At 45.8% G+C, this 13,966-nt stretch overlaps 6 protein-coding genes across 6 annotated transcripts; 3 read left to right on the forward strand and 3 right to left on the reverse strand.

Annotated features, from left to right (window-relative positions):
* Positions 1–954: 954 nt before the first annotated feature.
* N7474_005816 (M20 family metallopeptidase) lies at positions 955–2,395 on the forward strand (the record flags this gene model as incomplete). Its single annotated transcript, XM_057197231.1, has 4 exons — positions 955–1,044; positions 1,104–1,903; positions 1,970–2,106; positions 2,163–2,395. The coding sequence occupies 4 exons, from the start codon at positions 955–957 to the stop codon at positions 2,393–2,395; spliced, it is 1,260 nt and encodes a 419-aa protein (XP_057054627.1).
* Positions 2,396–2,480: 85 nt separating this feature from the next.
* N7474_005817 (major facilitator superfamily domain-containing protein) lies at positions 2,481–4,252 on the reverse strand (the record flags this gene model as incomplete). Its single annotated transcript, XM_057197232.1, has 3 exons — positions 2,481–3,291; positions 3,354–3,881; positions 3,951–4,252. 3 exons carry the CDS (start codon positions 4,250–4,252, stop codon positions 2,481–2,483), a joined length of 1,641 nt encoding a protein of 546 aa, XP_057054628.1.
* A 978-nt stretch (positions 4,253–5,230) lies between these two features.
* On the forward strand, positions 5,231–6,967 carry N7474_005818 (FMN-dependent alpha-hydroxy acid dehydrogenase; the record flags this gene model as incomplete). Its single annotated transcript, XM_057197233.1, has 5 exons — positions 5,231–5,363; positions 5,472–5,986; positions 6,037–6,470; positions 6,528–6,763; positions 6,822–6,967. The coding sequence occupies 5 exons, from the start codon at positions 5,231–5,233 to the stop codon at positions 6,965–6,967; spliced, it is 1,464 nt and encodes a 487-aa protein (XP_057054629.1).
* A 354-nt stretch (positions 6,968–7,321) lies between these two features.
* Positions 7,322–8,680, reverse strand: N7474_005819 (4-hydroxyphenylpyruvate dioxygenase family protein; the record flags this gene model as incomplete). The annotated part of the gene is made up of 3 exons (XM_057197234.1): positions 7,322–7,706; positions 7,768–7,932; positions 8,019–8,680. The coding sequence occupies 3 exons, from the start codon at positions 8,678–8,680 to the stop codon at positions 7,322–7,324; spliced, it is 1,212 nt and encodes a 403-aa protein (XP_057054630.1).
* Positions 8,681–9,404: 724 nt separating this feature from the next.
* On the forward strand, positions 9,405–11,260 carry N7474_005820 (aminotransferase-like domain-containing protein; the record flags this gene model as incomplete). The annotated part of the gene is made up of 4 exons (XM_057197235.1): positions 9,405–9,504; positions 9,788–10,032; positions 10,103–10,930; positions 11,000–11,260. The coding sequence occupies 4 exons, from the start codon at positions 9,405–9,407 to the stop codon at positions 11,258–11,260; spliced, it is 1,434 nt and encodes a 477-aa protein (XP_057054631.1).
* A 906-nt stretch (positions 11,261–12,166) lies between these two features.
* N7474_005821 (uncharacterized protein) lies at positions 12,167–13,381 on the reverse strand (the record flags this gene model as incomplete). The annotated part of the gene is made up of 1 exon (XM_057197236.1): positions 12,167–13,381. The coding sequence occupies one exon, from the start codon at positions 13,379–13,381 to the stop codon at positions 12,167–12,169; it is 1,215 nt and encodes a 404-aa protein (XP_057054632.1).
* Positions 13,382–13,966: the final 585 nt, after the last annotated feature.

Genomic DNA, 13,966 nt, shown 5'->3' on the forward strand with positions numbered 1-13,966 from the left:
TCCTTGAGGTAGCGCAGTGGCCATGTACCTGACTATGAGATTGAGTCCTTACTAGAAGCTCTTGAAATGGAGGCAACTAGGCTAGAGAGATGTCATAAACCAGTCCTCAGAAGGACTGGACATAGAAAGACGCCGGACTTTTAAAGACCGAATAATTGAAGAAACATGGAGCATCGGATCCGCCACTGCCACAACTATTTTGTCTTTGCTAAAATATCAAGATAGGTTCAGATTATGATTGGATGTACTCCGACCGTGTTCAGGGATAACGAGTTCGTCTTGAATACCATCCGCTAATCTGCGGAGCCGGTGACCCCTGGACTGCAACCGATGGTCAAGTTACCACGAGTAAGAATAACAACCAAAGATGAACCCAATACTCTATGGAGGATTCCTGGACGGGTATAGTCGGGACATAGATGAAGTGCCTGCATCCGATCAGCCGATGCGCCGACCGTACTGGTCTCGCCGGAGAAACATTTCGATCACTGCAAAAGTCATATTGGAGTGGCTATATGGACTGTTAATGAGGAACAGGGTAATTGGCCTAGCAGTTAACAAATTGTACGGCATTGGCGGGTTCAATCCTCGCTAGGAAGAGAAAGCTTGAATTTTGTCACCCCACCAATGAGAGCGCTGAAGGTTAACGCAACAACCTTATTCTTGCTATCTACGATGAAGGCACAGTTGCATATTATTAGAAAATGCAGGCTGAGTTTAGAGCCGAGGCGGGTGGAAAGTCTCATTTGTTCATAATTTTCATGTGGAGCAGAACTTGTCCGTCGCTTATTTGACCTATTTATTCGTCGGTCATTTATCCATGGTAGCAGCTAGACTGCGGGGTCCTGGTGCCACCGCAGCTTCGGAGTCGTGTATTTAAATGGCCAAGTCGCCCGTGTGCATCAAAGAACTGCGATAAGTACGATAAGGACAACAACCACCTCGATGACAGAAATGGACACCCAGAAGCATCAAGAGGTTGTGGAAGCTGTACAGGCAGCTCTGCGGAAACACGATGTGCAGCTCAATGATATCAATAAGAAGGTAGGCCAGAATCCCACTAAGAGAGATGATTTCTCACCACGCATACATTTCAACTTCAGATCTTTGATGACCCAGAGCTCGCGTACGAAGAATTCCATGCGCATGACAACATCTGTACTCTCTTTACATCGCTTTCGACAGATGGCTACATAGTCCGCCGCAAAAGCTACGGCATCGATACTGCCTTTGAAATTGAGTATTCCCAAGGCAGTGGCGGTCGCACTGTGGTCTTTTGTGCCGAATATGACGCTCTTCCTAACATGGGCCATGCCTGCGGCCACAATCTGATCGCTACAAGCTCCATTGCTGCTTTTATTGCGACATGCGAAGCTATGAGAATCTGCTTTCCCGATAGCACGCCTTATACACTTCGCCTTCTTGGAACACCTGCTGAAGAAGGAGGTGGCGGAAAAGTCAAGCTTCTCGATGCTGGTGCCTACAAATCTGTTGACGCCGCCTTGATGGTCCACCCAATGCCAACCACTAAAGAGCTTCCTTTTGACGGTGTTGCAGCCATTCCACCTGGCGGTTTTCTAGCGACCCGAGGATTCCGAATTACTTTTACCGGCAAACCTTCCCACGCGGCAATGGCCCCTTGGGAAGGCGTGAATGCGTTGGATGCTGCCGTTAGCGCCTATGTCAATCTCTCAGTTCTTCGGCAGCAAATCCTACCTACCCAACGGCTACATGGCATAATTACCCACGGCGGAGATAGGGCCAATGTAATTCCGCCGAGAGCTGTTATGGAATATTATATTCGCTCTCTGGACGCCGAAAGTCTGCAAACACTTTTTGAGAGGGTGAAAGCATGTTTTGAAGCAGCTGCCACTTCTACGGGCTGCAACGTGGAATATGAAGAGTAAGTGGTGATGACGTGAAATGGATATTCCATGTTTCGGACTGACACTAGCTTTCTAATTCACAGCATGCACAACTACTTCGATGTGAAATCAAACGTGCCTATCTGCGAAAAATATGCGGCCGCCATGAAGTCGGTCGGTCGGAATGTCTGGGTGGGAGGCGGAAATATACCGTCGTCCACCGGGGCTTCTACAGATATGGGTATGTGTTCCACCCAAGACTCATTATAACGAGCAAAGATTCTAAACTCGCGACAGGAAATGTCTCCTACGCTGTCCCATCCTTTCATGGAGTTTTCTCTGTACCCGGGACAGCACCAAATCATACCCCTGAGTTTACTGCGTCTGCCGGGAATCCCGAGGCTTACCAGAGATGTGTAGACTGCGCCGCGGGGATGGCTGTGGTGGCCTGTCAGATCTTGACTGACGATCAATTTGCTGCGTCTATTAAGGATGATTTTAAGCAGAATGTTCCCCAGCTATCAGGCTGACGAATTTCATGTGTTTTAAATCACTGAATAGGAGACTCTTTCTGTCAGTTCTACTTATCGGTGCTATAAAATACTTATCAAAAATTCAGTTTCGGGTTTCAACCGCTCTTCCAACATAACCAATTTTTCGCAACCCAACAAAACTGACCACCAGACTCATTACATTCATTGCGAACAAAAAGTAGAATGCTGCCCGATATCCACTCATTAAAGCGATTCGATATCGTTCTTCGGAATTCCTGGTATCAGGTTCTTCTAATCCATGCTCCGTGACAGCATTTGCAATCGTCGCAGTCAAAGCCATCCCGACTGCTTTTCCAATCTGGGAGATGGTGTTGAATACTCCTGCAGCCAATCCTTGTGTTTCACTAGGGAAGACACCGGCAATAACCATGTTTGAGATGGTGAAGAAAGAATCGGCCGCAATGCAGTTGAGAAAAATGGCAGGAAAAGAGCACCTCCAATACGACCAAGCTGGATCACTCAACGCCATCATTATTGGCGAGAAGCTTGAGATGATTGTTGTTGTGCTTATAATAATGTCTGCCCGAACCCGATGCAGGATAAGCCCAGTAATGAGGCTACTCAGTGTGCCGGAGATCGGGATTGGCAGGAACTGCCAGGAGGTTGCAAGTACGGACAATCCTTGCACACGTTGAAACACAAAGTTGATGACTTGCTCGGTAGCGTTAAACGAGCCCCATATTAGGAACACATTCATGCAAACAGCAGTAAATGCCGTGTTTCTCCAGAGTGAATTCTGGATTACTGTCGGCCTATCAAGCTTTTCCTGGCGGCGTTGCCAGACAACAAATCCAACGAGAAGACCGCCAGCGAGAATCAAGGGCCCCAAAACATCTGGATCACGAATTTTCTGTACATCGTTTGTAATGACACTTGTTTCCGTTAGCTTTTTGTAATCCTGCCCAGGCGCTAAAGTTTCAAAATGTCCACTCACGCTAACGCGTACAGCAAGAATGCCATTGAGGCACTGGCGGCAAAGGTTCCAACCCAGTCGATGCAAACTACCAAGTGCTCCCATGCAATTTTCTCTAGATCCTTGGGCTGAAGTGGAAGTTGCCAGAGCGATAACAAGAAACCGAGCGCGCTGGCAATGGCAGCGCAGTAGAAGCCCCATCGCCATCCAATAGTATCTGCAAAAACGCCGCCAACAATGACACCTGTTCCGAAACCTATGGGTTGGCCGCCACCCATAAAAGCAAAAGCCATATTTCGAAGCCTCCCAGCTGGAAAATTTTCGACATTGATGCTCATCGCGGAGGGCAAGCATAGTGAGATAGCGACACCGGACATGATACGAAAGGCAATAAGCTGGGTGCCATTTTGTGAAAGACCACAGGCGGCAGTAAAGATACACTGCAAGAAACATCCTAGCAGAAATATCTTTCTACTCCCCACTGCATCCGAGATGGACCCTGCCAACAAGAGGGTGCAGCCAGTGGAAAGTGATTGCATGGAAACTGGCCTGATAAGAAAGAGAATTAGTATTCCATATCTCTGGTCTTCTTAAGTATTACCGTTGTTTGAAACTAACCATAGTTCTACCCCAGGGTCCAACTTCAACTCTGACGCGATCTGTGGAATATCGACTGTGATGAGCCCGCCCAAGAAGCTTCCAATAAAAGTCATGCAGGCAACACAGAAAATAATAAGCGCGGCGTTTTTGGGCGCAGGCCGCTCATCGTTTTCGTTGTCACCCAGGCCCTCTGGTAGGGTAGGGGGATCATTTTCTAGCAGTGGTTGGTGCTCACTAGGTACTGTATAGTGTAGATCATTGTCGGCCTCTGGACCTAATGCGTTGAAGTCCTGCTCCAAGTAAAATCTTCCCTTCGACATTCTGCAACTGCTAATTTTAAGGTGCTCTTGCTGGTATGTTCTGTTGGTCGGTCATCTCGATTCGCGAGTGCGTCCAGACCATGAAATTTGTATAAGAGACACGGAGCAGTAGGCAAAGGAAGATGGACATAAAATAAGCAATATGATCTTTGGTTGTGCTCGTGACCGGTAAGGCGAATTGAATGCATCTTCTTCCATCTCCCTATCTTTTCGCTTAGCATCCTTAATATTGGTTTTGCGCTGTGTGACGAATACAAGGAATATGGTAGATTACATTTAACTCTAGTCTTTGCTCATTGAATATTGAATATTGAAAAAGACACAAATGCCAGGGGTAAGACACTATGGAATAATGTACGGTGCAGTTCAACCGAACTAGTTCGACGATATATAGTACTCGATCTTGCATCTGAGGGACTGCATAGTGCTGCACGGGATCATTAATTATGCATTGCTATCACATCAAAGCAAGTTGCTCCTTCCGAGAAAAAAAATTATGCGACACGTAAAATGATTATTGATTCAAAATTCCCACCGATCACATTAAGACTGATGCGGTCTATAAATGATTTTCGCCAATAGTTTCTTTTCGATCTAGGGCAGGTATATCTCTCGAGTGACCCGATCACTGTGCCACGTAGATCCTTTCACAACTGTTGAGATACCTTTTACAGAACGTTTGAATGAGTTAATAATCTAACGAAATTAGTTAGTGTGGTTCAGAAAAATTCAATTATTAACAAGCAATCGCTTTAGCAACACTACCTCGGCTGCGGGTTCTTTCCGTACCTTTTAGGTTTGAGTGGAATTTTGCGCCCACCCATTCGATCATTTGACAAAAGTGTGAAGAAATGGGTCCAATAAATAGTTACTAATCCAAGATGAGAGTGCCCATGGCTCCTATGTACTTTCCAGCTATTCTTTCATTTCTCCCCAGCACGTCCTCATCTTCGCGCTTTGTGCATATCTCATCTGGTCATGTCTAACGTAAAGCTCATCTCGACAAAAGAAGTGTCAAAGCATTGCACATCAGGCCACTGCTGGCTTGTTGTCGAGAACAATGTCTGGGATTTCAGCGAATTCGCGGGTATTCACCCAGGCGGGGCTGCTGGTGAGTCGCTACTCTCTCTACTTTTGCAGCGAGGATCATCGAACCAGACGGTCGCTTCACATGGACTTCCATCGTGCATCTAACTCTCCTAATTTAATCGCGAATCAGCAATCTTTCAATACGCAGGCCACGATGCAACGAAATCCTATCTTGAGGTGCATAACACTGGGCTTGTTGAGAAAACTCTCTCTCCCTCGAAGCTCATTGGTCGACTCGATATTAACACCGTCGATGCCGGATGGAAAGATCGTTTAGATAAAGGCAGCCTTGTACCTTCTTCAAACATTAAAACAACTCCAAGGCCCCCTCTATCTTCTATCATCAATACTCATGACTTTGAACAAGTCGCTAAGGACACGTTTTCCAAAAAGGCGTGGGCTTTTTATTCATCGGCAGCCACGGATCTCGTTTCACTGGAGGCAAACAAATCTTTTTGGAACCGTGTTTGGTTTCGGCCACGGCTGCTACGGAATGTCCAGAATGTGGACACGCGGTGTGAAATGCAAGGCATGGAATCAGCTTTGCCCATTATGGTCGCGCCAGCTGCAATGGCAAAGTTGGCCAATGAGGAAGGAGAGAAGGGAATAGCTAGAGCTGCTGCGAAGAAGGGCATCATTCAATGTGTAGGTGGACTAAAATATTGTGATGAACCTACGCTGACTCGCAGAGACAGATAGCAACGACTGCATCATACCCAGTGGAAGATATTGTGGCTTCTGTTCCAGCCAATACAAACTTCGCATTCCAGCTTTATGTTCACAAAGAGAGGGTTTTAACTGAGACTCTTCTTCAGCGGGTCTGGGTGGCAGGAATACGGACGGTCATACTGACAATCGACTCCCCATCAGCCGGCAAGCGAGAAGCAGACGAAAGAGTCAAAACAGAGCAGGCCATCTCCATGCCCATGACAGGCACCGTGTCAAGAAATGACAAGATCGGAGGTGGGCTCACACGCACAACGGGCGAATTCATCGACAACTCCCTCGACTGGAGTGATCTCGCGTGGCTTAAGCGCATATGGAAGGGAAGATTAATGATCAAAGGTATTCAATGTGTGGAAGATGCAGAGCTGGCTGCGCAACATGGTGTCCATGGGATTATTCTCAGGTAAGCTATATTCAATTTGCGGTTCTGCCTCAATGGGATGTTGATTATGAATGTTAGCAATCATGGGGGACGAAACTTGGATACTTCCCCTCCGGCCTTGCTGACTCTTTTGGAACTACGGCATTATAATCCCAACATTTTCATGCAAACTGAAGTTTATATTGACGGTGGGATTACTCGAGGAACCGATATTTTGAAGGCTTTATGCCTGGGAGCTAGCGGCGTGCTCATCGGACGCCCGTTCCTGTATTCTCTCAGCTATGGTGAGGAGGGGGTGTCCCACCTAATTGATTGTGAGTCAAGGAATCTGAAGGATAATTTATCTGGCTTGTTTACTGATCCTAGATCTAGTGTTCCAAGCCGAACTGGAGAGTGCAATGAGGTTGGTTGGAATTACACACACATCTCAGGCGCACCCGGGTTTGCTCAACACTAGGGACCTTGACTACTTGGTGTCAACACCTTTACCTGTACCCAGATTTCCTTCCAAACTTTAGGCCGATTTGGGAGAGTGAATTTCATCGAAAACTGTTCTGAAGTGGCTGAGACATCAGAAGTTCCGGCTTTTAACAACAATGATGTGGTTGTAGGGCATTAGCGATGTTAAAATATGTGGACAAATATAATAGTTCGATCTCAATGTTGGTACAAATAAGCACGATCGTTTTTAACATTCACCCGCTTCTTCATGCGCTATTGCACGGGGTATAACATCAACACACCGCATTGCCGCAATAGCCTACATCTGACTAGTTTATGGTAGTTTATCCAATAAGCATTCATCATTTAAAACACGCATCAGCCCGAGATTGGTTTGAGATTTAGTCCAGCACAGTCCTCCAGACTCATCATCACAGGTTGCCTCTTAGCTCTTGCTCTCTTTCGAACGCCTCAAAGAGGCTTTTGAAGTTACCAGCCCCGAAACCATCGAAATTTTCCCGTTGAATGATTTCAGTAAAAACTGTGGGACGGTCAAGTACATGTTTGGCAAAGATCTGGAGAAGATGACCACCCTCGTCAAAGTCAACGAGAATATTGTACTTCTGTAGCAAATTGATGTCTTGGGCTATGGTCACACCTTTGGCGGCTAATCTCTCTTTAATCGCTGTATAATAGCTTGGTGGAACAGAGAGGAAGCTGACCCCGCGACTGCTGAGAGTTTTCACTGCCGAGATGATGTCGTGGGTGCGGAAAGCAATGTGTTGGCAGCCAGCGCCGTTGTAGTAGTCGACAAACCTAAATAATGTAGATACTCAGTAACCAGCGGCCTAATAATCAAAAGCGGGTTTGGACGTACTCCTCAATTTGCGACTTCTTGAGTCCTTCTGCAGGTTCATTTAACGGCATCTTGACCACATTATCGGGAGAGGCAACAACTACGGATCGCATGGCAGAGTAATCAGAGCACATATCCTTGTCATCCACGCTCCAGTAGCGATGGAAGTTGAGAGCATTCTCATAGCTGTAATGAAATGTAATGAAATAAGATAAGCACTGTGATCATGAAGAGGGAGCATTCGGACGAACTGAAAATTGAAAGCGACATACTATTGCACAATTTGGTCGAGTCCATTCCACGGCTGGTTGCCGACGCAATGATCAATTTCAATATAGGCGGTCTTCGGTAGTATATCATTGACAGGATCATGTTCGGTAACTTTCTTGTAGCCTGGTAAAAACGATCCCTGGTACCCGCTTCGATTGATAAAAGTGTGCGTAGTATCGCCGAAGGTGGTGATAGTGGCACTTATAATCTTGCCATTCTTTATTTCGGCAACTTCCGTAGGTTGCTGGACAGACGTAGCTCCATTGGCAACTGCATGTTCCCAAATGCCGCGCACATCATCAACCTCGAACGCGATATCCTTGACACCATCACCATGCTTGGTCAAATGGTCGTGAATTTCTTTGACCTTCGGCCAGTCCTCTTCACTGGACGGTTTGTCGCATGGTTTATATGGTCCAACTAAAGGCGCCGTGAAAGACAGACAAGCACCACCATTCTTCACGACATATGATGACAGAAGAGGAGAGCCAGTTTCAGGGCCACGGTAGGCAACAACTTCAAAGCCAAAGCGGGTCACGTAGTAGGTTGCCGCTTGGCGAGCATTCCCAACGTACCAGCTAAGATGATGGAATCCGGCGTAGCTGGGATGAGTTTTCCTCACGACACCCACTGGTATTTCCGGATCAACAAGAGGCAGTGGCATTTTTTGAAGAGGAAAGATGTTCAATGGAAAATTTCAGCTGATAAGAAACTTTCTGCGATTTGAACTCTAATTCTTCAACGACCATCACAACATAAGAACACGAGTGCTCCTTAAATACCACATCTCTGATCCCTCGAATCATATATAATTGTTAAACAAAATGAATAACATTCTCTGTAGAGTTTTGAATTTGCACAAATCTCTCTAATCTGCTTGAATGTTCCTCACCCTGCTTACGCGGACTAGTTTACAGCTGCAGTGATATATTTGCAGGTTGCATGACACTCCACATCATGACAATAAATCGTCGGATATCTCAATTAATTACAGTACTATTGATAGTTTTTACTTATCGCTTGAACTGTTAGGTGGAGAAGTTTTGTTTAAACCTCAATAGCCCTGCGTTGCACGATGTCTAGTCAGTCGTGGTGCCTGACCTGCAGCGTGACTACGGGTGAAACAAAACCATTGATCTGTCAAAGATCAACCGGCTCTTCTATTGGATTATATGTAGGGTATTTGGTTATTTCCATTAGTTAAGTTGAGGATACATAGCGTACCACGAAATGAAAACAGCCAAATAATCACCCTCCCAATATCCGAGTTTCATCAACGGGCTTTAAGTCGGACAATCCTCATACGGGCCATCTTTCTAATTGACAACAAGTTCAAGACCCAATACCTCCTTCCGTGTTCTGATTTACTCTTCAATCAGTCTTTGAAAATGGCATCATTTTCTGAGATCAAGGAAAATCCGCAGGCAGATGGACAAAGAGGGGCGAATGGTCATATTGGAGAGCATGCTATTGCAAAGGACTGGAAAGGTATGTATCCTTATCTGAAATAATAGTATAATAATAGACTATTTGAGCTCACTATAGCGTGATTTCACCAGATATGTTCAGCTTTGAGTGTAATTCTCGAGTCGTGAGGGACCCGTCATGATTTTGATGTTGTCTCAATTAGATCATACTAAATACTGATCACGATTCACAGCACTCGGTCATGCAACGAATGCATCAAATCATGGAGCAGCCCGGTGAATATTGTATTTCGATTGCTACTATCAGTAGCCCATTATTATCGTGCCTCTGATATTCGACACAGGAATTCGAGCCCTCGGACCTGGGGCACCGTCTCCAGAGTATTTTCCTTTTAATGAAATGAATTTGGATGTACCTAAATTTAGGCCACATGAAGCATACGACCAAAAAGTGCTAATTGGCACAACAACGCTTCACATTGGAAAGTATGACAAGCGCGAGAATTTAAGCACTTATGATCTTGCAACTGCATTGCAATATGGACAAGGGACTGGCTCCGCTCAGCTCCTGCAGTTTATCAATGAGCATGTTCAGGCACGTTTATTCAACCTTTCGATGAATTACTATATTTTGACTGACAGCTAGAGGCAAACAATAGCTTCTCCACGACCCACCATATCAACATTGGAAGTGCATACTGACTGCTGGAAATACCTCTGCTTTGGATATTGCCTTGCGCATGTTTGGAAAAGCCGGGGATTATATCCTCACAGAAGAGTACACATTTGTTGCATTCTTGGAAACTGCTATTCCACTAGGGTATCGATTTTGTGGTATAAGAATGGACCAACACGGCATTCTTCCCGAAGATCTCGACTATGTCCTGTCTAACTGGGATGAGACCGTTAGAATGGCAAAGAAGCCTGCTCTGCTATACACCATTCCTACCGGTCAGAACCCCTCGGGGGCCACAGCCCCTATTCAAAGACGTCGAGAGATCTACAGGGTAGCTCAGCATCACAACCTCTATATCCTTGAGGATGACCCTTATTACTACATCCAGTTTCCTCCATATGTAGATGGTGAGGACATCAAGCCAGTTCCCGACCCAAAAACCGTGGAAGAATTTCAGGAGTCACTCATTCCAACATATCTGAGCTTGGATACAGACGGCCGTGTGTTCCGAATGGATTCATTTTCCAAAATCGTTGCCCCTGGTGTCCGCATGGGGTGGGTTGTCGCCTCGGACCAGGTTGTGGAAAGAATGACAAGGGCTCATGAGGTCTCTATCCAGAGTCCGAGTGGCTTCTCGCAGATTGCAGTATTCAAGCTACTCCACGATAATTGGGGACAACTAGGTTTGGCAAAATGGCTGACGTATCTTCAACATGAATACACCAAGCGTCGCAATGTCATGTACCGAGCTTGCGCAAAGTACTTGCCCGATGACTTGGTCGGATGGGAGCCGCCCAGAGCTGGGTTTTTTGTGAGTTGGAGAAGCATTAGCTTGAACATTATTGTTTGGATTACATCATGACGCTGATCTGGTTTTCAGGGTTGGGTTTCTATCAATTGGAGGAAACACCCTGATGCAATTCACCTATCGGCAAAAGAAATCGAAAAGCAGATATGGGATGCCGCAGTCGAGAACAAGACATTGATAACGCCGGGAAGCTGGTTTCTACCAGATCAAGGCAAGCATGGTATGAGTGAAGTCTTCTTTCGAATGACTTTCGCCGCCTGCTCGCCGGAGACAATGACCGAAGGCATCAGAAATCTAGGTGTTGCGATTAGGAAGGTCTTTGGCAAAGAATGATAATCACTTTTCTTGAATAATTAAAAAGTTTTTTCGGTTTAAGATTTGGTATGGATAATGTCAGTGACGTCGTGCTTTGAATGTATTTTATATTATAGGAGGCCTCGATTCTAGCCATCGTTATCCATGGTACTGTGCAGCTGGTGGGCAAAAAAAGACATATTGGGCTATTTAACACGCTAGTGTAAACATCACATCATAGTTGCTAGAAGAGTGGGTCCAAAAATGGAGGTTCTCTTCCATCTGTTCTCTTATACTCCTATTTCTTTTCATCGCTAACATGCCTTTTCAGCCTTTCCATCATTCCTGCCAGGATATAACTGTTGATCAGTTCGGGACTCTTCGATGCCGAGCGAAGAAATATGACGGTAGTTTCAGAGATGCTCAAATGGATCTAAATGAAATTATTGGAAATATTGACGGTATATTCCTTTACCAAACAGTTCTATTAATATGCTACTAATCTAGCACAGGCTACCTTAGCTGGGCAGGTCGATTCTTCGGGCGAAGTGCGGAAGACATCCAATTCGCGTTAGAAAGTGGCCCAAAAGATTGCGCGATGCTTCGCGCGAGGGTTATTAAAGACGATGGGGATAAATGTGAGTCGGAGTTAAACTTGGGAGAAGAGATTGGAAACCATAATGGGCAGCTATATCGCCGAAACTGGACATTCTATGTCGCAATTAAATAACCTTTTGTCCGATAGACTCCCTCTGTCTACCTATGGCGTCTGTCTTTTATCCAAGTTAAGATACATTCTCGGCATCAAGGCTGATCTTTTACACTGGTCGTCTGAGTAATTACCTATAATTGAGAAATGCCACTAGGTACTGGTCATGAATTTCTATCACCCGAACATAACAATAAGTAAAGATCCAGAACGGCCTTCATACATCAATCTTTGTCTTATAGAAGCAATAAGCTCAGCCCCATCGTTACAATTGCCACGAAATCACCCGTAGAATAAACTTTCCCACCTCCATTTGCAGTCGAAGTGGGTGTTTTTGCAGCTTGAGTGGCACTGGCAGGAATTTTTGGATTGGTCAGTTCACCGTTTGCGTTGAACGGCTTTGGGTCGAAAGCCATATTCCATTCATTCACAGATGAAAACCATATTTTGGTATTGGAGTCAACGTAAATGTAAGTCGCTTGAAAAAATGGTATTCCCAGGACCATGGGAGGCGAGTCGGTATTCCCAATGTCTTCATTCACCGAGCAACGGCTTGATGATGCAGTCAAGTCGGCAAAGATTGGAATGACAAATGAAGTATATTGCCACATATTGCTGTTGGTATTGAACTCTAGGGTGAGGTTCTTCCCACATAATTCCTTGCCAGGTAGAACCACAGATGGGCTGGAAAAATTCAGGACCCCGGGCACGGTGTATTGGATATTGTCTGCCGTTGAGTCGCTGTACGGATAGGTGTACCATGCAGACGACCCTGAGTCACCTTCGTCGCCATTGTATTGCCAGGATCGAACAGTGACGGAGTCAACTGCTAGGTTTCCTGTGGTCAGGAATGTGCTCTTAGTATCGTTGGCTTCGGGAATCGACTCCCATCCGGTTTGTCCATAAATCCGGTTCGCGTCATAAATCCCACCGAATGAAAGTGATCCATTCCACTCTCCCGCAAATCCAATATTAAGACCAAAGGGCACTGTGGGCAATTCTTTTGTTGAATCTGAGGAACCGAGCAGAGAATTCTGGCCCAGAACCAGCTGTGGTTCTTTGGTGTCCGCGAGGTTCACTTCAAGAAATTTATTGCTGTGACTACTCGCCGGCGACTCTGCGTTGATAAAAGTAGCAGTATATCCGAATAAACTGCTGCGGACACCATTTTGTGTGTCATTGCTTATGGTGGGAGGAATCAGCCTCGGGGACGAATTGCTGTTTGTCGTGACATTGGCACCCCATGCGGAGGAGATATCATTTCCGGGACCGGACAGAGGTATGATCCAGGTGTTGACGGAAGGTTCTTCGGTCACTGAAGTGAGACCACGGATTGATGGAGGAAGGGCGGACCTCAAAGAGAAATCATCTCCTAAGCTCAACCCAGCCAAAAGGTTCAGGGCCAAAGCAACTGTCCTGCGAGAAGCTCCGGGAAACGAAGTTTTCACCATTGTAAATGCAGTATGACGTCGCTAAGGAGCACACAGTTGACACAGTCTGCCATCAACAAGTATCAATCTTCAGGTAATAACTCAATTTATTAGCGAAAGTTGGCGCTTTGGCTTGTGGCATTTATTTCACAGCCTAAGGTACTATTTTTGGCTGGCAAGATGTGATCAGAAGTTCGGTATGGATGCCACTGTGAATCGCCAAGCTGTTTCCGACTCAGCTCCAATTAAATTCACTGTTGGGCGAATGCAAGGGCGCCCCGCGAGCGAACATGTAAGAATGTTCTGTTTTTTCTGGAACGAGGACGAGAGAGAAGCTGGGTAGTAGTAGTCTTGTGGAAGGTGAAATTAGCATTCGGACCCCGCAAAAAAGGGGCGGCTACTTCATTTCTACCTGATTGAATATCGGGCGAAACCCACAGGAGCAAATAAACAATTGCGATATGAGAACGTGCTATGCGCTGCTTATGCTTACCGATCCCTGGGGGCCAAAAATAGCAATTCAGGTACAAGTGCTAATGACTCACGCGCCCCGTCTCCACTAACCCCCCAGCACTAACCTGCCACTAAACTAAAATTGGTAAATCA

Source organism: Penicillium riverlandense (genome assembly GCF_028828495.1).
Source record: "Penicillium riverlandense strain IBT 135883 chromosome Unknown utg000003l_segment0_segment0, whole genome shotgun sequence".
NCBI lineage: Eukaryota > Fungi > Ascomycota > Eurotiomycetes > Eurotiales > Aspergillaceae > Penicillium > Penicillium riverlandense.